This window comes from Diabrotica virgifera, chromosome 2, assembly GCF_917563875.1.
Source record: "Diabrotica virgifera virgifera chromosome 2, PGI_DIABVI_V3a".
Lineage (NCBI taxonomy): Eukaryota > Metazoa > Arthropoda > Insecta > Coleoptera > Chrysomelidae > Diabrotica > Diabrotica virgifera.
In genome coordinates this window covers 214,252,774-214,277,159 of record NC_065444.1, presented here as the reverse complement: position 1 = coordinate 214,277,159, position 24,386 = coordinate 214,252,774, and the positions used below count along the sequence as shown (strand labels likewise).

The 24,386-nt window shown below is 32.9% G+C and overlaps 1 protein-coding gene across 1 annotated transcript; it reads left to right on the top strand.

Annotated features, from left to right (window-relative positions):
* LOC126879814 (peroxisomal membrane protein 11B) lies at positions 1-22,879 on the top strand. The gene is made up of 3 exons (XM_050643083.1): positions 1-393; positions 455-564; positions 16,063-22,879. Exons 1-3 carry the CDS (start codon positions 332-334, stop codon positions 16,587-16,589), a joined length of 699 nt encoding a protein of 232 aa, XP_050499040.1. The 5' UTR covers positions 1-331; the 3' UTR covers positions 16,590-22,879.
* The last annotated feature ends 1,507 nt before the right edge of the window (positions 22,880-24,386 follow it).

The window sequence follows — 24,386 nt, the reverse complement described above, 5'->3', positions numbered from 1 at the left end:
ATGGAAAATTTAAGGTCAATTATTATAATATAAATTTGCATGATAAATTTGCATGAATGGCTAAATATACTGTTAAATAAACATTGCTTTTTGTCTTATTTCCTCTGCATTAAGTATAAAAATCTTTCCCACGCTACGCATTATTCCAACATCTCAGAGCCAGAGCAGAGTGTATTGTTTTTTTTTATCTACCATTTATCTTAAAATTTTGATGTTTGGAGTACCCTGTAATACCATCGACCGTGAGGTCATATAGATATAAAAAATAAATGAATCATCATTAATGGTAATGGTTTATATAATTTTAGAAGTATTACTCTAACATTTCATAATGGTAATCGATCAACTTATAAAACTAAACAACCAAACTGCAGGCAGAGATAAAATTGCCAGGTAAATAATTTTTAATGTATAAAAATTGATAAAAAAACGATTCAAATGTTCACATTTTTAGGCTGCTGCAGTACTTGAGTAGGTTTGTATGGCACAATTTGCAGAAAACTCAAAAACATGGTGTAGTAAGTCTGAAAAATTTGGAATTTCAGTTGAGTACTTTCAGGAAATGTAAGTTGAAATTTTTCTATTTATTTATAAAATCATTCATGATTTTCTAGACCAGTCCCGGTGCTAGGGTACAAGGTGCCAGCCTGCAAAACTAGCATAGACGCCCTTCTGTTTTTAAAAATTTGGTGTCAATAGGTGCCAAATGGTGTTCCTTTAAAGGGATTTTAATAAAATTTTATACCTTTTACAAAGGATTTTTTCCAATTTAAAAAACACCCACCAAAACAAGTAGTAAAAAGCTTATTTTGGCACCCCCATAACAGAGGCGCCCGCCTGCAATGCATCCCTTGCAGGCCCGTTATCGCCGACCCTGTTCTAGACTATAAGTAAGAATGAGCAAATTAAGTAGCTATTTATTTTGACACTATTTGTGTGGACACTAGTGGAGAGAACCTGGCCTGGTTAAACAAATTTTCATAAAAAATTAAAAAATATTTATATCCATATCTTTTGATGTTTTGCAGAATTGCGTGGATGTTAATTAAACACCGAAGTACTTCTAGTCAGTTTTATTTTAAAAGAAAACTCAATAATTCTACAAATAACTTAAACATCAAAATCAACATTTATTTTTCTTTGACACTTATTTTTGCTTACGGTTGACATCTGACACTTATATAACATTGTTTCCAACTACATCATACAATAACAAAAATCCCCTAGATTTGCCGTTGCTTATTTTTACTGGGTATTCAACACCCCCCCCTCAACGGTAAATCTCCTAGATCTAAATTAATTTTTTATTCTAAACCTAGCAACTCTCTAAATTTTTTAAACAGAGTTAAACCTAATGGTTTTGTACATATGTCAGCCTGTTGGTCACTTGTATTAAGATATTTTAATACAACAATATTTTCCTTAATTTTATCTCGTACAAAATGAAATCTAATATTAACATGTTTTAGTCTCTTATGAAATTCCGGATTTCTACTAACCCTTATAGCGCTTTGATTGTCTGCATGAATTAGAACCGCTACATAATCAGGTTTTATTTTTAAATCATACATTAAGTATCTTAGCCAACATGCTTCACTCACACATACACTTAGTGCAACATATTCAGCTTCAGTAGAGGACAAACTGACTGTAGACTGTTTCCGTGATGCCCATGACACCGTGCAATTAAAAACTTTGAATACATATCCTGATGTAGATTTTCTATCAGTACGGTCACCTGCCCAATCTGAATCTGAGTACCCTACTATCAAATTTTCCTGTTTATATTTATGTTTATAGTATATCAAACTCATAGTAACTGTGCTTTGAATATATCTCAATACTCTTTTTATTGCTACCCACAAATCGTTACTTGCACATGTTTGATACCTGCTTAATATACCTATAGCTATACACAAATCTGGTCTTGAGCATAACATTGCATACATCAAACATCCTATAGCAACTCTACATTTCTTTTCTATCTCTATGCTCTCAGATTTTTTTCGTTTGAGAAAATCGTGGTGAAAATTATTATCCATTGGTGTTGTTGATGGTTTGCAGCTTGACATGTCAAATTTCTTCAAAACATTTTTTAAGTAAACAGTTTGATTAATTTTTATTTTGCCTTCAGACAAATTTTGAGTTATGCACATACCCAAAAAATGTTTTATTTGACCTAAGTCGTTCATTTTGAAGTTTTTGTTTAAAATGTATTTTATTTTCTCAACTTCTTGATCATTTGTACCTGCCAACAGCAAATCATCAACATACAGCAAAATGTATATCCTACCTTTTTCATTTACTTTAATATAAAGACAATATTCATATTCAGATCTTGAAAAACTCAAATTTTGCATCAAATTATGAAATTTGTCATTCCAATTTTTAGGTGAACTTTTCAAACCATATAAGGATTTTCTTAATTTGCAAATAGTGCCCTCTTTTTCTTTAAATCCCTTTGGGAGTGAAATAAAAACATTTTCTTTAATATCCCCATTTAGAAATGCACTACAAACATCTACTTGATGAATTTTCATATCAAAAGTATTACACATGGCTAAGAAAATCCTTATTGATGGTAATTTTGCTACTGGACTATAAATATCATTAAAAAACATACCAATTTGTTGAAAACCTCTAGCTACCACACGAGCTTTATATTTCACTACTTTACCATTTTCATTTTTCTTTTTCTTGAACACCCACTTGCACTCAATGACTTTTTGACCATCACTACTTTGCACAAACTCCCATGTTTCATTTTCTAGCAACGCATTTATTTCTGATTGCATAGCTTTCTTCCAATTTTTACACTCACTACTGGCCACTGCATCATCATACGTCTGGGGTTCTTCATCATCACTAAAAGTCAACAAACTCATTTCGTCATCATCCAGAACATAATCATCATATCTTGAGGGTCTTTTTATATGTCTTCTCAGGTCATATCCATGCTCCTGCTCTATTTCATTCACATCTTCAACACTGCTATCAGTTTCGAGGTCACTCTCACTGCTTTCTTCTCTATTATTTTGAGGTTCTTCTGCTTCACTGTCATCTTCTTCTGACTTTATCTCCTCACATATCATCTGTATGTTTTTATTCATGTCTGTCTCCCCATTTTTTATTTCTATGGTTTTCTCGGGCAAAAATATGACATCTCGATGAATTTCAACTTTATTTTTGTCTGGGACACATATTTTGTAACCTTTTACATCCTCACTGTAGCCAATAAAGAAACCAAACATATTTTTTGCATCCCATTTTAATCTCTTCTCTTTTGGGACATGCACTGATACTCTAGAACCAAAACTCTTGAGTGTAGAAATATTATTGACTTTCTTTTTGTACCATAATTCATAAGGTGTCACATTTTTTATGCTACTAGGGCCTGTTCGGTTTAAAACATACACTGCTGTATGTATGGCCTCTGCCCACAAGTTTTTATTCAACTTTTGCCCTTGTATCATAGTTCGGGCTGATTCAACTAGGGTTCTATTTTCCCTCTCAGCCCTACCGTTCTGCTGAGGCGTATACACTACTGATCTCTGATGTTTTATGCCTTGATAGTCAAGCATCTCCTTTATTTCTTGGTTCATAAACTCTAAACCGTTATCTGATCGTAAATTTTTCATCTTGCAGCCTGTCTCTCTCTCGGCTAATGATATAAAATTTTTAAGGTGTTTCTTAACTTCTGATTTATTTTTCATGAAATACGCGTACCTATAATTTGTATAGTCATCCTTTAACAACAGGAAATACCTATTTCCCCCTAAAGACTCTTCTTCCATAGGGCCACATACGTCTGTATGCACTAATTGTAATGGCTCACTTGCTCTTGATTCACTTAACTTGAATGGTATTCTGTGTTGTTTACCTGTTAAACACTGTTCACACACGAATTTTTCGTCTATAAAATCAATGTTATTTTGCCTTAAAAAGTTTCTCACATATGTAGTATTTTGATGTGCTAGTCTGCAGTGCCAAACTCTCAAACTTTCTGTTGTTTTTGCAGAATTACACTCTGATAAAAATACATCTACTAAACAGCTGTTTTCTTGAACTTTACCGTCAGACAAGTTTTCGTTAGGGGTGCGTTCCGAAATTAAAATCTTTGCAAAGGTTTCAGTGTTTTGTTCTTGTGAGAATAACATTTTGTATAATTTGTTATCCCGTGTTGCCAATGCTCTTATTTCTCCTTTGTCATTATAAAATTCACATTTTTCATTGTTTGAAAACATCTTATAACCTTTATCTAAGACACATCCAGCTGAGAATAAATTAAATTGTAAATCTGGCACAAATAATACATCTGACAGGGTTGACTTTATAAATTTCTTACCATTAAATGCCCATAGAGTTATTTTTCCAATACCTTTAACTGGTAATTTTTCTCCATTTCCGACTTTTACTTGTTTTTTATAGCTTATCTCTATCAATTCTTCAAACAGATCTTGATTCCAGCACATATGTTCGCTAGCTCCTGTGTCCAAGCACCATTCATTTTTATTTTTCTTACTCCCAGTATATACCATGAATGCATTACTGTCAATTTTATTTTCTTCTCTGCTTGTCTGTTGTTTTTCATTTTTATTTTTATTAAACCAACACTCTTGTAAGTTGTGTCCTCGTCTTTTACATTGACTGCATACTTTTATGTCTTTCTGGCTATTATTATCTCTCTCTTTCTTCTTGAAAAAGCAATTTTTCGCAATATGGCCACCTCTGCCACAAAAATGGCACTTTAATCTGGTTTTCTTTTGCCCTTTAAATTCTCTGCTTGTATCACTTTTCATCGCCAATGCTGTGCTGCCCTGTGCTGACTTACTTCTTTCTTCTTCGATAAGTAGTCTTGATGTAAGTTCATCTAGGGTTTGTTTATCAGATGGTACGGATTCCCATGCGGATCGAAAATGCTTATATTCCTCTGGCAATGCCATAAGTATTTTTGTCATGATCATTTTATCGGACAGCTCTTCACCAGCTTGCTTTAGCTTATTTTTTATCTCTTCAAGCTGTGATATGAATGAGGCAACATTTTTACCTGATGAAAACTCCAAGAGAAAAAACTTTTGTTGCATTAAATGAATGCTCACCTCTGACTCTTTGTCGTAGACAGACTTCAACTTTGTCCACATATCTTTCGAGGTCTCACAGGATAAAATGTGTGTCATAGGGCCTTGCTCTATTCTGGTTACTATAAATTCTTGTGCTTTTGAATCACTAGCATCCCATTTCTTTTGGTCATCTCCAGTAGTGCTCGGTCTCACAGACTTTCCTATTACTATGTCATAATAACCACGGCTTTTTAGCACTACCCTTGTTTGAAATTTCCAGGCTACCCAGTTGTCACCACCACTAAGTTTCAACGCAGCCGATGAATTTTCCATTTTTCGGATTTATGTTTTTCTTTTTTTATGTATATATACTCGAGCTTCTTTTTCACCTTTTTTTCAGCTTTTCTTTTTTTTTATTTTCGTTGGCCGCGGCAAACTACCGACACAGGCTCTTCAACACTGACTTTTTTACTGGCGAAATACTCACGAAACAAGTGATCTGGGCCCATAACCTGATGTTTTGCAGAATTGCGTGGATGTTAATTAAACACCGAAGTACTTCTAGTCAGTTTTATTTTAAAAGAAAACTCAATAATTCTACAAATAACTTAAACATCAAAATCAACATTTATTTTTCTTTGACACTTATTTTTGCTTACGGTTGACATCTGACACTTATATAACATTGTTTCCAACTACATCATACAATAACAAAAATCCCCTAGATTTGCCGTTGCTTATTTTTACTGGGTATTCAACATCTTTTAAGGAAGTTCATAGCCAGTTAACACTTAATTTAGTTCCAGTTGATGGAAACATAGAAGAATAAAGAGACATACGCTTGTAGGGCATTATTGAGAAAGCTTATAATCGAATCCTCAAGAGATTTTGTGGTGGGCATACAATAAGAAAAGATTCGCCTGTGAATATGTAGAGATTGTGGGCGCCTTTCATTATAAGGTAATTGATGAAAAATACAGGAATAAAGAAACAAATGTTCATATCGTATTCATTGATCTTGAGAAAGCATATGATATGAGTTCCTTGAGAGATTTTGTGGTGAACACTCAATAAGAAAGGAGTCCCTGGTGAATATGTAAAGATTGTGAGAGATTGAATGAGGGAGTGACAACTAGTGTTAGGACAGATGTGGGAGAGACTGATAAATTTCATGTGAAAGTAGGATTGCACTAAGGCTCGGTTCTGAGTCCTTATTATTCTCATTAGTTTTGGACCAGCTAATAGCGAAACTACAGGGTAACATTCCATGGTGCTTAATGTATGCTGATGATGTTCCAATGAAGCTGAAGGGAAAATTATATAAAACTGCCATAAGGCTGGCTATGATGTACAGAACTGAATGTTGGGCAGTGAAAAAGATAGAACAACAATGAAGCATGTAGGGGAAAAGAGAATGCTTAGAGGGAAGGGTGGAGTGACAAAAAAGGATCAAATTAAAAATGTGTAGATTGAGGAGGTCTTGGGGACTTGGGGAGCAACAATTGATACTAAAATGAGAGAGTTTGAATAATTTGATGTTACATGTTGACATAGTATCCGTTAACTTTATTCAGATATCACCCATGGAGAGTTTTACTCATCCAAATGCACATTTTTTCTCTTTCGAAAGGTGATTTTTGTACATTTCTGGTTCTTTAAGTTAAGACTTAAGATATATTATCTACTGAGCAGATCTTGTGATGTAAAGGCTACTTCTGAAAATAAGTTCATAATTATCAATCTTCTCTAATTGCCCATCTATATACATTCTTCCACCTAAATACTGCGGTTAATATTATTCTTTCTACTGCACTAAGAGGATGATATTTTTTTGCATTTGTGAGAAGTGTTCGTACTTTTTGTGTTTAAAGAGTTTTTATGTCAGTTTTAGTTCACTTAACAATATGAAGTTAATAGCTCACTGTGTAACATGCATACAGTCAGAAAAATGAAAGAATACCCATGAACAATCACATCAGTCACTTATTTTGTATTTGCGGTCTTTTTCTATAAATAACAAACGTTTGTTATAGAAAAAGATAGCCAATACAAAATAAGTGATTGATGTGATCATTCATGCATATTCTTTCATTTGTCCGACTGTATGTATTTAGTGCCTTAAATAATTTTTTCTGGTTAACACATTCACGGACACAACTACATACATGCAGATACTTCACATGCGGATACTGCACTAAGAGGATAATGTTTTTGTGCATTTGTGAGAAGTGTTCGTACTTTTTGTTTTTGAAGAGTTTTTATGCCAGTTTTAGTTCACTTCACAATAAAAAGTTAATAGCTCACCGTGTAACATGCATATGTTTTTATTTAGTGCCTTAAATAATTTTTTCTGGTTAACACATTCATGGACACAACTACATACATGCAGACACTTATAAGGGAACATTAACATTACTGTGTGAAGATGTGTCCGTAAATGTGTTAAGATGTGAACAGAGAAATTATATTACCCTTCATATGTAGTCGAAGTTTAGCTCTAGTTTTCATTTGCTTATGGTCATATTTCAAGGCTTGCTTTACTCTAAAATATTTGTAAAAAAATTACATATTATATCATTTTCACCCATGGATGTTCTAGCCATTTTGCTTATCGAATCCTCCAGGCTGAACCTTTCCTCTGTCTATATTTAGAACATGGCCTTATTAAGTCTGAAGTGCATACCAATATCATTATAGAAAGTTTGTACAGTTTTAGCATCTGATCTAGGTAGTTTTGAGAGAAAATCATTACTTTCAAATCATCCATATACAACAGAAGCTTCACCACCACATTATTGTTATTTTTTATGCTAAAACTTGGAGTTCAGAAGCTGCATAGAGGGTTAATTGTAAGATCTGAACCCCTGTTGACTCAATGAGTCACCTTAAAATAGGCTCTGGTTGATTGAAATAATTTCATATTCAATATTGTTTTCACAGATATCTGGAGGAGAATTTTAGTATTCCAATAGGTTGTTGTATGCTCCGAAACAATCAGTATAAATTATCATCAACTTTATTATACTCTTAATATTCTATAAGCCATGCATGTGGCAATGAGTCAAAAACTTTCTTGTAGTCTAGTATTTAGTAGTCTTGTCAGCACATTCTGTTCAACTGAGTGTGTTGTATCGTTGTATGACAAAGATACCGAATGTTCGATTTGGAAAATATCACCACGGACATGGTGTTATTTTTTTTCGAATCCTCAAAAAACTAATTAATATTTTTGAAAAATTTAAACGCAGAATGAAAGACTAAATTATTACCGAGGGCCGAAAGTCCCTTAGAATAAATAAAAAGCTTCTTTTCAATGAGATATTTGAAATTAAAACTCATACTAAATTTTCTCTTTTATTTTCACCCCTGTAACTTATTAAAATAAACATAGAAGTTTTCGGGGACTTTCGGTCCTCGGTCATATCGTAATCTTTCATTCTGCTTTAAAAATATTTAAAAATACTTATTAGTTTTCTTAGGATTCGAAAAGAAATGAATGCATTTAAATAGCATTGGAGCCGAAAGTTTGCGCCCATCTCCTTAAGAGTAACGTTAGTTCGCCAAAACCAAATTATAATAAGTTAATTTAAGTTACTCATATCTTGCAGTCAATTAAAATATTTTTTACAGTTGACTTTCATTGTCGTCAAGAAAATTAGAAAATGGATATTTAGTTAAACATCACACGCAAATGCATTTATTGTATAAATAACTTCCGTAGTATTGTCCTTTTCATGAGCATTTTTCAGTGCGTAACAAATGATAGGAAAAAGGGTAAGTCCGTGATAATACACATTTATGACATTTATTCTAACATGACATTTTAGTTAAATCTGACAGTTGTCACATTTTATTTTCAATTTGGAATAAAAACAAATCAAATGTGTTTCTTGCATTTATAAAATGGTATTTTCTTTGATTTGTATAGTCTTATAAATTATACAGATTATATTTTGTAATATTATTATCTAATTAAGAAAAAAATATTTTTTTTATTATGGCGCCAATTATTATCGACAACTAAAATAACTAGAATAAATGTTGTAAATGTCTGTAATCACGGACGTGCCTTCTTTTTTTCTGTCACATACAATTTAATGCGTTAGAAAGAAATCGAAAAACTGTGACGCACTGAAAGATGATCATGAGAAAAAGAATATCTATGAATTACTTAAAATTAATAAAACCGGCAACACTGAGCTCCAAGGTTCCATAAGATTTACATTGCCTATGCTTCTCCTACTGCAAAGTCACTGCGAAACGCGCTATAGCAGTGTCGCAAAACCACTAATTTCGTACACAATGCATTTTAAATTCATGTTTACTCTTTGCACCAACGCGTTCGACTGAAGCTCCTTCTCCTTGATTCGATACCTGAGTGATTTTCGGGTTTTCAGATATTTCTGTACAGTTGTAATACGTTTTGTGATACTGTTGTACATTTACACTGTTACTAATAAACAAAGTATAAAAGTTATACTGATAAGAAATCAGGTATAGGCAAAATCACTACCAATAAACATGGAATAACTTAGATATAGGTTATATTTGGTATAAGAATTTAGTCCAAATTTATACCGACCCACACCCTTGTTTAAGTCTGGTATAACCTATTTTATGACTGTCAATGTCATCAAAGGCAAAAATATATTATCTTTTGATTTGTTTTGTGAGTAATTATATAATAAAAAAATGTGTTAAAAGGTATTGCGACTGTCGCAGAAGTTGATAATTTAATTAACATGATAGAAAATACACGAAAAAGGAAACTTTTCAAAGATAGAATAAATCCCTTTTCACAATACACCGATAAGGAATTCAGAATTAATATCGTTTTTCTAAAGAGGGTGTAAGGTTTTTAAGTCCAGAGAAATAAGGTTTTTGTCGGGAAATTTGAGCAGCCAGGTTGCAAATGGGTTTTTGGGTATTATATATATATATATATATATATATATATATATATATATATATATATATATATATATATATATATATAGTTCAGCTCAACAGGCCTTAGGGGCCCAAGGCTTCAATTGTTTTCTTCCATTTCTTTCTGTCTTGTGCTAGGTTTTTCCAATCTTGTACCCTCAGCGACTTCAGATCTTCTTTTGCAGACTCCAACCATCTTCTTCGGGGGCGTCCTCTTTTTCTTTTTGTACCAGCCTCCGTGTTTATTAGTTGATTGGGAACTCTTCCTTCTTCCATTCTTGCTATATGCCCAAGCCATCTTAATCTTTGAATTTTGGCGAGTGTTGTTATTTTTGGTTGTCCATATATTTGCATTATTTCTTCATTCGTTCTTCTTCGCCAGATATTCCCCTCTTTTAAACCTCCATATATCCTTCTGAGGATCTTTCGTTCCCATCTATCTAATTTTACTTCCATATCTTTATTTAATGTCCAGGTCTCGCTAGCATAGAGTACCGTAGGTCGGATAACTGTTGTGTATATTTGTTTTTTTGCTTTTCTGGATATTATCTTCGACCTCAGTATCTTATTTAGACTTCCAGCACTCTTACTACCTTTCGCCATTCTTTTTGCTATTTCTTGGTTCTCTTCGTTCCTATTTGTTAGTGTTACTCCCAAGTAATCGAATTGGCCGACAATTTCGAAGTTATATTCTTTACTTGGGCTTTGTATCTTAAAGGACTGTCCCAGATGATTTTCATTTCCCTTCATCACCATATATTTCGTTTTCTCTTCGTTTATTTCTAAACCATATTCCTTGGCTGTTCTTTCTAGTCTATTGAAGATTTCTCTTAATTCTGCAGGTCTCCTTGTTATTAAGGTAATATCATCTGCGTATGCTACACATTGATGCCTGTGATGATAAACTGTGCCTTTAGTATAGATATTGCATTCTCGTATAATCTTCTCTAAAATTAAATTGAAGAAATCTGTTGATAACGGGTCACCTTGTCGCAGGCCTCTATTGGTGATAAAGCTATCCGAAACCCGTCCTTCTATCATAACTTTACTTTTAGTGTCACTAAGTATGCATTTAGTCAATCTTACTATTTTTGGTGGAAATTCAAAATATTCTAGCGTTTCATATACTTTACTTCTTTTTATGGTATCGTATGCCTGTTTAAAATCAATAAATATCATATTTAATGCTAGGTTGAATTCATATGAGCTAGATAAAATTTGTTTCATTGCAAAAATTTGGTCTATTACCGATCTTTGTGCTCTAAAACCCGCTTGATATTCACCTAGACAATTTTCCACTTTTGTTTTAATTTTATTTCTAATTAATATGGCCAGAATCTTATATACTGTATCTTGTAGAGCTATTCCCCTGTAATTTCTACAATCTGTAACGTCTCCTTTTTTATGTACAGGACATAGGATAGCTTCTTTCCACTGATTGGGTATATTTTCTTTGATCCACACTTCGCATATTAACTCGGTGATTTCTTCTTGAAGCCCTTCGCCACCATCTTTTAAAAACTCTGCAATGATACCGTTTTCTCCCGGTGCTTTGTTGTTTTTTAAGTTTTCTATGATATCTATAATTTCTTCCTTGGTAGGTACTTCTTCATTCACATTTGGGTCTTTTTCTTCTTCATGTGGTAGTTGCATTTGCTCTATTTCGTCTTGATCGTCTGTGCATAATATATTCTGGAAATAATTGGCCCGGAAATAATGGTCAAAAATAGCAGTTTTTTTCGTTTAAATGCTACAGGCAAAAATGGGGTAATTAAATATCTTATTTGGGGTATTCATCTTTTAGCAGATGAGCAAAGGTTTAAAATGGCAGTTATTAATTTTGGTTCGATTATTTGTTGCTTCGAAAATTACAAAGTAAGACTAAAATTTCGAAAATTAAAAATTTGATATAACTTTTACAAAAATGACTTTGATATTCAATGAAAAGTTAAGTCAAATAGTCCATAATATAATGCCTAGAAAATTTCAAGATGATTCGTCAATTATTTTAAATTTTATTCAATTTGTTTATCCCAAGAGTTCAGAAAATAATAATGATACAGCAATTCTGTGGAAACCATATGAAAAAATAATACTGCAATAGAAACTCATTTTTATCATTCCGAAAACATTTTACAAAAGTAGAGTCAATTTTGGCTTATAAACAATTTGAATAACTCTGTTAATATTGACTGTAGACTTAAATCTACTTTGGGATTTGAAAAGCTGGTATTTTTATATAAACGAATTTTCAAAAAAACTTTTCGCCTATTTGACACAATATATAGTTGTTCTATGTATTTGTGCAGAAGATTGCGACGTTGCCAAACTATTATTTCGGAATAAAGTGGGAATACTTATATCTAACTTACACCGAGTTTATTAGTATCAAATTATGTTCGTTCTATATTTACCTTATACTTAGGATAACTATTCTAGATATAAATACGGAATAACCTTAGAATACGAGTGTTTTATTAGTAACAGTTTTAATGTATAGGAAAAGTCAAACAATAAGAAATGCACGTAATGCCCTTGTTGCCATATTCTAAATTTGAAAAAATACATAGGGAATAGGCCGTTTCAACATGCTGTCAAGATTATGTCAATATGGCGGCTGTGAGGAAAACATAAATTTATTCTATCAGTTCTTAATGTGTTTTCGACAATGAACTATCAACACGGATGGAATGACCCCGTCCCATTCAAATACATAGTGAAGCGAGATTGCGGCCAACGTACAAGAGAGAGGTCCTAGAGAGAGACAGAGCTTGCCAGGGAAAATTTGACTTCTTCATATGTTGGATATTATCATAATGACCAGAGTTGCCAGATGTAATTTTATAAATCCCCCCACTTAGAAACTGTAATTCCCACAAATTAAGCTCAAATCCCCCAAATTAAAATGTTTTCCGCATGTTAATAAATTAGTAGTCAAATTTAGAGAACAGTAAACCAAAATTATATTACTTATCAACAGAGGGCCCTGGAAATAATTTATAGGTCCTATCTTCTTCGATTAAATGAGAGTATAATATACAGTTCTATGTACATTCGCAAATTTAATTTCCCATGACTCCTTAAAATCTTCCATAACTCTCCCCCAAAAAATCCGCCAACCATTTCTGCTTAGAAAAAATCCCATAGACGCTTTTAAATTACTAAATTACTCCAAAATTGTAGGAAAATACCCCAATCTGGCAACCCTATCACTATCAATTTGTTTGTTTACGAAAGATGGCGATTATCTTCCCTCTTTCCCTGGCTATTGCTCTCTCATCCTGACCGCATTAAATTCGCTTCATGCCCACTCCATCCGTGTTGACAGTTCATTGGTTTTAGATCATTTTAGTTGCATTTATTTGTAATTTTTTTTTGTACAAGGATGAATTTAACATTTTTACTGGAATAATCGATAATTGCTTCATTTCTGTTGTGTTTTGAAGTGTGTACTGCGAAATAATCGCTATAAAGTTCAGTTTTATTGGTTACCATCAGTGCTATATTTTAGGCAAAAAATTAAGTGAACTAGATAAGTTATGATCTGAGACACAAAAAAAAATGGTTAAATTTAATAATAAAGCTATAAAACTTCCTATAATAATGCTAAATAACTAACTAGGGTACCTACAAACAACATATGTATATTGTCTGCCAACAACTTTCGAAAATAATAACTTATCTTTATGTATTCACTGTTTAAAACTAAATAAAGTCGTTCAAATACTTCTACAACTACAAACTACACAAAATCAACAACAGAATGTTCTCAAAATACAACTAGAAAACTATTAAAGTGCTAAAAATTTTAAGAAATACAATGTCAAAAAATATAAACAAATAAAATACGTTCGTTCGCGGAGCCTGACGTAGACTTTAGTCATGGCATGCTCCGCTTGTCGTCGACTAGTTCCTGACTGTATTTGCGAATACACTTATTAATTTCCTCCCAACGGTCACATAAGGTTTGTTCCAACACGACCGAGAACCGTCACGAAACGGTAACGCTCCTGCGCAGTAAACAAAATCCGTTCCAAAAAAATATTAGGTTTGTTCCAACACGACCGAGAACCGTCACGAAACGGTAATGCTCCTGCGTAGTAAACAAAATCCGTTCCAACAAAAATATGATCGTCATCGGATCGTCCTTCCCACTGTTCCAACAAGAATTGTGATCTTTCGGTGACGGTTTCGTGATGATCATTTCAGTAATCGGGCAAATGCATAATGTGCTGGTTGGACTGACTTGCGCACTAGGACTTAATTCTTTAAAGTTTTTGAGCCTTTGATCGACTAAAAGCACACAAGCTGTCACCAATAAAAATGACAAATATATGATTACCGTCATGGGACGATAACTGGGCGATACAATTACGAACATGCGCACAACAAACGGTACAAGTAGTTTCGTGACGGTTTCTGGACCGTCCAAAAGTTCATGTTGGAACAAACCTATATCGTCATCGGATCGTCCTTCTCACTGTTATAACAAGAATTGTGATCTCTCGGTGACGGTTTCGTGATGATCATTTCAGTAATCGGGCAAATGCATAATGTGCTGGTTGGACTGATTTGAGCACTAGGATTTAATCCTTTAAATTTTTTGAGCCTTTTATCGACTAAAAGCACACAAGCTGTCACCACTGTCACCAACAAAAATGACAAATATATGATAATGATAGATAAATCAGTTATCAGTCAGATAACCGTTCCAACATCGGTTTCCAAATTACCGTCACGAGACGATAACTGGGCGATACAATTACGAACATGCGCACAACAAACGGTACAAGTAGTTTCGTGACGGTTTCTGGACCGTCCAAATGTTCATGTTGTAACAAACCTATTAACGTCAAAATCCTGTGAGTATACGCTGTGAGCTCGTACGTAGAGGGGATATTTAAAAGTTCGTGAGCGTCAGTAGTGACAAGTCAGGGAACCTTTCCTGGAAATTTGACATAAATGTCAAAGTGATTAATTTTAAATTGAAATTAAAAACATTAATTAGAAAAAATATTAGTTGGTCAAAGCTGTGGTATATATTTTTACCTTAAATATACTTACGATTTAAATACTGAATTTAAGTTTTTTTAATATTCCGTAATATGTAATTATAAATTAATCTATTAATCTTAGCGCCATCTACACGATAATTGTGAAAGTATCCGAAGTAAGAAATTAATATTTCATCAATAGAACGTCAAAATGATTAGCAAAATCTTTAAAAAAATCCATTACAATTTTATTACTTTTTTGCGTTGTAAATATTAAGCGATGACAATTAAATAATAAATTTAAAAATTACCGGCGAACGTTGCATTAGTAATCCGCTAGTGGCGACACCAGCGAAGCTCAGAGCGTATAATCAGATTTTTTTGACATGCCATTACAGCGAGCATTTCATGGGGTAGAATTAGTGACCAGTTTATATGACGACATTATTATATTTGGAAAGATTGTACATGGTAACTGACGTCTGTCATATTATTGGAGGTTAAATATAATGTCAAATTATTGTTTTCAAATTATATTCTATTTATTTGTTTACTTTAACGACAGCTTATTTTTTAACCCCTTTTCATTCCCTATCCTTGATTGGTCAATTAGGTTCGTAATAGTTTTGTTGTATGATAGATTTAGTTAGGCGTTAATTTTAAGAAATGTTGCTGGCTAAATGGACACAGCTCCCAAAGGCCATAAAAGAAGAAGCAAAAAGATAAACAAACAAAAATCTTACATAACCTTTTATATTACAACACGACTTTGACGCTTATATTACAGATAGTTATCTTTGTTTCACACTCTTAAAGACAAAGAGAAACAGTGTAGCCGGTAGCTGTTTTAGTAAATATACATATGTTTTTTATTCGGCAACAGCGCTTTCGTGCTAAACCTGACGGTAGTAAAAACTAATATATGAGGAAAATTTTGTTGAATTTGTTTGTCGTCAAGTTTGTACTGGTGGGTTATGATGTCATTAAATGTATGACGTGCATTCCTAATTGTTTGACTTTCAGTTTGTTCATTGTATCTCTAATTTATAAATAAACTTATCAAATAATTTTATTTTTAGTACTCAGATTTGGAAGATTTGCCGAAAGTATATATACAACATTACCATTCTTCGAGCAGGATGAAGCCACTATACGCTATACTGTGATTTTAAGCAAAATTGCCAATTCGTTGTTTCTTTTGGCTGACCACATACTATGGTTAGGACGTGCAGACGTGTGTACAGTGGACACGGAGAGATGGTCACGTCTATCCAACAAGTATTGGTTATATTCCATAACTATGAATTTAGTTAGAGATTTCTATGAAATTTCTAATATTTTAAAAAGTAATAAGGACTCAATTTTACAAAATAAATTCAGTTCAAAGGAAATGCTACATATTTTGTTACGAAGCTTTTATATTCTTAGTAATCATCAAGATGTTATGATAGATACTATCAAAAATGGCTGTGACTTTTTTATTCCTTTCACATCATTAGGTCATACAAAATTATCACCAGGGATTATTGGTTTACTAGGGGCTGTCTCTTCTATTGCTGGATTGCTAGTCTTACTACAACCTTCTAAAAAACTCATTCCTTCTTAATATCGTTAAAGTTATTAGGTGACAGTCCATTTTTATTTTGTAATAAAAATTATACAATGAATGTTAAGGTTTGGGTCAGAATTATTAAAGACTTCGTTTTGTACAACTATATAAAACGAAAGATTTTTGGTAAAAATGGTATGAAATATTTATAAAGGCAAAGGTATAATTTATTTATTGAAAATCCAAAAAGGTGCATTTTTGGAATCATTGTTTATAATGATAAAAACGATAGTGAGTTACTTGCATGACAAATTGTCTTATTTGTAGGAAGGTTGAATTATTTGCTGGCTGACTATAATACTTTTAAAACAATAACAATACAGAGAAGAAGAAAGGTCCCAGATACAAAATTCATTATTAAAATAAAATAACAAATAATGATTTAAATCTGGTACCTTTCTTGGAACCGTTTTCTGGTGACATCATTTATCTCTGACTTTTACAATTTATAAGCCAAGCGACGACTAATAAAGAGAACCGAAAAGGATTCTACAATATGCAATCATATTTCGTCTTACTCGTCTAGGAAAAGGTCAGAAAGATAGTTCCAATACTCAACATCTGAGTAAACATTTTGTCATGTTGTGTATAACACCTTGCCAGCATAACTCTCAAGTCTAATTCCAGTTCTCTTGTACAAAGTACCTTTCTCGTTTTATTGGTCATTAATAGTGACTGTTAACCTCCGATCTTCAAACAATATTCTTTTAACTTTTTGGACAATTTCGTCAGTAACTGAAGAGATGGAGGGAGAGTTGATGCGTAAGGCAGTGTTGCCAGATTTCTTCCAGCACATCGCAGTCTTTCTCGGCGGCAGAAGGAAGCATTATTTACGAATGACCCTCGTATAGGTTTAGATCACAAGGGGGATTATTCCAGTGAATTATAGTTGTAAAAAAGTTCACAATCAAAGCCATAAAATACCATATCTTATAATTTTATATTTTATTTATTTAAAAATTGTTAAAGATATTTATTTATGGTGAATTACTTACTTTTCGTAGCTGTTAACTTCATTTTCACATTAGCTTTAATTTGAACGTTTTTATATTTGTTACCAATATACCTACCTGTTACAACGCTCCTACAACTAGTCCTGGAATCTGCTTTGCTCGTACTGAAAAACATCACTTTCCGGTCCTTTAACGTAAATTAGGCATAAACGATCTTGTAACTGTTGCAAATAAAAAATAGTCAAGAAAAAGACAGTTTATGCTTCCTTTCGATTCAAAGGGATGCAAAATCCCTAGACAGCTGTTTCTGTCTTAGAGACTTCTTCAGTAGAGCTAGCGTGCACACATCTGAAGCAAAACGAAGCAGAACCATCTATTTATGTGGAATTTTAAAAATCGTTTAAAATCCACTTTGGGGCGCAATCGGCGACATCTCTTAAATAAAAACGAAAAGTCTCAGATACAGAATCCACCATTATAATAAAAATTAAAATGGTAAATATTATTTAAATCTGAAAACTTTTCTTGTTGGAAATTATTTCTGGTACATCCTTAATATGTGACTTTTACAATTTATAAGACAACAGACGACGAATATAGAAAACGAAAAGGACTCTACCATATGCAGCCACATTCAGTTTTCATTCGTCTTTTCTATCTTTACTGCATATGGTAGAGTCCCTTTCGTTTTATATATTCGTCGTCTGTTGTCTTATAACTTGTAAAAGTCACAGATTAAGGTGGTATGACACAATTTTAAAATTTATATAATTTTTAGTTACCGTCACTATTTCAAAACCAATTTTCAACTTGTGGGCATGTACGTGAACTGTAAACTTTCTAGTTTAATAGTATCTAGTTAAATTTCCAAAGAAAGCAGTAATTTTTTTATAACTGGACTTAAAGGAACCCATGTCATAACTTACTTGGTATCCTGCCCTAAAAATTGGATTTATGTAATAATTTTTCGGTACAAAATAACTACCATAGATGATTAACTATGCAATAAGCTTTATTTTAAGCAAACGTTCATTATTCATACTGCCATAATTTTTAAATTAACTGTACCTAAAGATGAAAATTATACTTAAAAGCTGCAATCTAGGGATTTTGTTGATACAACCGTAACAAGTTTGCATTGTTCTAGTGATAAATTAGTTCGGCTATCACTTAATAGATGAGAAACTGAGTTCACGTGTCATTTAGTAGATGGCAGCAGTGACGTATTAAATGGCGACAGATGCGCGTTTGCCGGATGTTAAAAAATCTGCAAAACATTGAAAACAAGTTTTGTAACCATGGAAATACGAATCACGTGGTTTTGTTTAGAAAAGTGGCCCCTCCCCCTGCCAGTAAACATTTTGGACTTTGAGTTTCAATCATGATTGTAACCCCTCTGTGGCTCAGTGGTAAGAACGCCTACCTTTGGACCTAAAGGTCGTGAGTTCGAATCTCACCTTGGTGGTGAATTTTTCATTTATTAAAAATTAATAAATGAAAATAGTTTCTCTCCTTGTGGGATCGGTACTCACCGGAGGGACCGCAGACGTTCGGATACAATTAGCGTTTCTTTGCAAAAACAATGAGTTCGACTTTGCTAAGTAACAAGACATTTACCCAACACACACTACACATTACACTCATATGTATACCTTGGAACAGTCGTCAACTCGAAATGGGATCAAACAACCGAAATACGATCTAGAATTGAAAAGGCCAGAGCAACATTTAACAACATGAGAAATATATTCATCAAATTCGACATATCTATCCCACTAAAAATACGGCTGCTAAAATGATATCTTTCCGGTCTTGTGTATGGAGCAGAGGCCTGGACAATAACGGAAACATTAATACAAAAGCTAGAGGAATTCGAAATGTGGGTGTACCGACCTATCCTCAAAATATCCTGGACGACTCACACTACCAACGTAGAGGTATTGCGCCGAGGGGAAAACAAAAATAAGAAATGTCTTTCACAATTAAGAAACTGAAACCTGAATACCTCGATCATATTATGAGACATGATAAATATCGTATACTGCCACTGACAATACAGAGTAAAATAGAGAGCAAACGTGGACCCAGAAGAAGAAGACACTCATGGCTTCAAAACTTACGACAATGGTTTGGACTAACGTGCCAATGTCCGCAACGGACGAGGCACATGAAGAAGAAGAATAATAATTTAAAATGAGATATTCTTCTTCGTCTCACTCTGCTTATTCTTCTTCTCCCTGGTCCTCTCTTCCCAATACCTTGCCCTGAAGAATGAGTAGCGGCAATCTCTGTTCATTCCTCATAACATGGCCAAGATATTCTACTTTGCGCTCTTGTGATAATAATGTGTGTTAATAATCTCGCATTTCTTGCCCATTGCCCATTCTACGTAAGACCTCAACATTAGGCACACGACCCATCCACGAAATTCTTAAAATGCGACTGTAATACCACATCTCGAATGCCTTGAGTTTTCTTAAAGAAGCTTCGGAAAGAGTCCAGGCTTCTACTCCGTACAATAATCTAGAAAATACATAGGATCTGATATTAGGTTTGTTCTAGCAAACAGTCAAACTAGCCAGAAGCCGTCAGCAAACACTTGGTCAGTAAGAGAACATAATACAGTCACCAGTGCTATCTCCTCTACTCGCGCTGGTCTGCTATTCGCTGATGGTTTCAAACCGTTTGAAACTGATGCTAGAACAAACCTAATAGAAATTTTGTTACCAAGTGGTAAACGAGATTTCTGAAACGAGACATCATTATGAACGCTGATCTCGCTTTTCCTATGTGTTGTTTTATTTCACTAGAGTGGTCCCATTGACTGTTTATGTAGGTACCGAGGTATACTACATTCGCTCTCGCGAGATTTTTTTTTACACGTTCGGAATAGGAAACATACAACACAAAAATTCCTACCTCACACTATTAACTGCTAAAATCAACTCAAATCAACTTAATCTTTCATTAAAAAAAGAAGAATTATTAGAAATAGTGGGAGTGTCTACTATCTCATAAAATTTTGTGAAGTTTATTTCTACAAAATATTTTTATTTTGTACAATAAATAATTGTCTCATTTGTTATCAATACATTATAATGGTGCAAATAAATAATTATTGATTGGCGTAAGGTTTATGTTATTTTTATGTCTGTTTACTATTAATAATATTGGATATGAGCAGGTGCGTTGGCTTTGTAGTAATTTCCAGTCACTTCTGACAACTGAACTTTTCAAAAAAGAAATTACTAACGTCAGTGTCAAAGTGAATCTCGGTAGAGCGAATTCAGTATATGTGTAGCTGTCCACTCTGTCAATTGGTTGTTGGTTAACCAAAAGCTGTGTATGTAATATATTTCGCTCTTACTAACTACCATTACTTTCTTTTTTTCGTATTGAAATTAAGTCCATGTTCACTACTTATATCTTATATGCGCGACATTATTCTTTGCAAATCATCTAGGCCTAGGCTATCTGCAAAAACTACTGCGTTGTCGGCATATCTAATGTTGTTTAGATCTATCCTCTAATCCAGTTTCCTCCAAGATGGTTTATGAGTATGAGCTTATCATGTTGTACTCTATCAAATGCCTTTTTGTAGTCGATAAAACAAATATATAGGTACGTCACAGTTGACATATCTTCACCTCTGCATAAGCACTTGGACAGTCAATAGAGCCTCTCGGGTGCCTAATGGCAAGGCATTGCGGAATCCAATCTTTGTCCATGATACTTGTTCTTCGCATTTTTTATATATTCTGCTGTATATCACTCTTAAAAATGTTTTAAGTAAGTGGTTCATTAGGCTAATTATTATTCTGCCTCGCATGTTGAAATGAGAAATGAAATGAATGTGAAATTTTATGAGGAAAAAACTTCCCCTGTTGAAAAAACATTCAATATGAAAAAAGTTATTGTAGTGACGCTGTTTTTCAATTGACTTACGTATTTTACATTTATTAAAAATACTAATTTTATACTCAATCTTCATTCTGAGAATTAGCATAATTCTTTTTTGGTCATTTAGATAGGCACTTACTTGTATTTCAAATAATTGCAAATTTCTTTAGTTTGAAATAAATCCTTTTGAGCAGGTAAAGAATTACGAATTGCCGTCTGTAAATACAATATTAAATAATAAACTATTTCCAAATGAATGAACGTTTAGTATCTATTAATGAGAATTTACCCTAGGTAGGTAAAGAAAGGATTTCGTTTGTAAATACAAAGTACGATTGAGAGCGAGCTGTGCCGAGCTTAAGTTGCAATACGTGGCATCAATGTCGTTCAGAGAACTAAATTTAATAATAAAATATATGTACGTGCTGCCATCTATTCAAAGAATTGTTAAACGTTAGTTTACAAATTCGCCACCTGTTTTGACCGTAGCGTGCTAATACCCCCTTAAGGATGTACCAGAAAGAATTTTTAACAGGAAAAGTTTCAGATTTAAATAATTATTTACCATTTTAATTTTTATTATAATGGTGGATTCTGTATCTAAGCCTTTTCGTTTTTATTTAAGAGATGTCGCTGATTGCGTCCCAAAGTGGATTTTAAACGATTTTTAAAATTCCACATAAATAGATGGTTTGGCTTCGTTTTGCTTCAGATGTGTGCACGCAAATAGATGGTTCGGCTTCGTTTTGCTTCAGATGTGTGCACGCTAGCTCTACTGAGGAAGTCTGTAAGACAGAAACAGCTGTCTAGGGATTGTGCATCCCTCTGAATTGAAAGGAAGCATAAACTGTCTTTTTCTTTTCTGTCTTTACTCAGATTTGAGTAATAAGAACTTTCGTTCTGACCTTTTCCTAAACGAATGAATACGGAATGTGACTGCATATGGTAGAGTCCTTTTCGTTTTCTATATTCGTCGTCTGTTGTCTTATAACTTGTAAAAGTCACAGATTAAGGATGTGCCAGAAAGAATTTCCAACAAGAAAAGTTTTCAGATTTAAATAATTATTTACCAGTTTAATTTTTATTAGAATGTAGATTCTGTATCTGAGACTCTTCGTTTTTATAAAAAATAGTCGTTTATTCACTTCATATATTAAAAGATAAAAGGAAGAGCTCAATGTTACTATAAATATAATTATTCAAAAAATGTCATTAAGGAAGAAAATGTTTGATGTTGTTTGTTTCTAAAACTACATTTATTTATTATAAGTTTTTAAACCATTTGCTATTCGTTTACAAGTTTATAAGCAGTTACATATTTATATAATTTATAATAATTGTTCTAATTTACTAGTTCTAAATATGTTTGGTGTCTTGTGATATATGAAACGACATTAATATATTATTATTTAAAAAATAAAGATATATTGCATATATTGTCGTTTTTATCAAACATACCCGTTTTAGCAGAAACTGAAAAATGTAAAAGAAAAATAGGAATAGGTAGGTACATATTATATAAAAAATAAAAATAATTTTTTAAAAGTATTTTTAAAAGTATTTTTATTTATTTATTTTAAGTTTTAACAATTTTTAGCTCATAAACACAGTGGCCTGAGTATAAAATTGACGTTTTGAGATAATGGCAAATAAAGAATTGAGCTAAAAATGAAAGCAGGTTTGTAGTAAGCAGTAGGTACTATTATATTAATTTACAAAAATACACCTGGAATTACATATTACATAAAATAAACTATGTGAGTCTACTACATAAGCAAACATATGATAGAAAATTCTCCTATTATGAAAAAAAGTTAGTTGGACCACTCTGTCAGATATTAAACATTAACAAAAATACACAAAACTTTATTTTATTTACAATATATATTTATATTTATTAACATAGTATGTACATTAGCTGTAATGAGTAGGTAAATAAGAAGTAAAAAAATTGTAATAATATTATAATAACCAAGTTTCACTAATTGGCAATATCTTTAATACATTTACTTTTGATTGAGACTGGCTGAATGACCATAGTCCAAGCCAAAAAAGAAAAAAAAAATTCTGTGGTACTAAAGCAAAACCCAATTTTTACTTAAAATGAGATTTTACTACCATCCATTAGCCAATCGCCTATTCTAGCCATCCGACAAATAATACGTCATTTAAATGTAGATTTCTAATTTTAAAATGTATACTAGAAAAGCAGGTATCTCCCCTTGTCAAAAAATTATGTTAGTAAAACACGCAACTACCGCGCATTTTCTGTTAAGTCAGTGATTATTGCCATTGATTTGATTTGTTTTTTTTTTGGAGTGAAATAGAGGTTTTTCAGTTCTAATTTTACATCTGTAAGGAAGTAAGATAAAGTAAGTTGATTTGGGTAATACATGTTTTAGTATGATTTAAAAATAAAGGGATTTTTGTTGCTTTAAACTATCGCTGGAGTTACATGGTTTTCCATATTTTATTTTATGAACCCATGTTGGAGTTACATGTTCTTCTAATGTTACTGTTTTTAGGCTCTCATGAAAAATTAAGGAAACTGGAGTTACGAGTTTTTCTTGTGTTGACGACGATATGTCAAAAATTATCGATTACATTGAGTGATGAAGAATATGATGACAAATCCATACATGGCTAAGCGCATCCATGTCACCAGTAGATGAGAAAATTAGTTTCCGATATGACAACTATTACAACAACACCGTGAACTTTTAAACTCATCTGCTGCAAAATCACGTTTTTTGACATATTGGGTTTTGCCTTAGCACCACAGATTTATAGGCCTGAATCCCGCGTACCAAAAAAAGTTTAATAATAGCAAGCTAAAAATTTGTTAATAGCTAAACGGTGTCTAGTCGGATAAACTTTGATGTACGGGAACACTGGAACGGGAAGTTTTAATGGTGAAATGTATAGAGGAAGACTCCGAAGG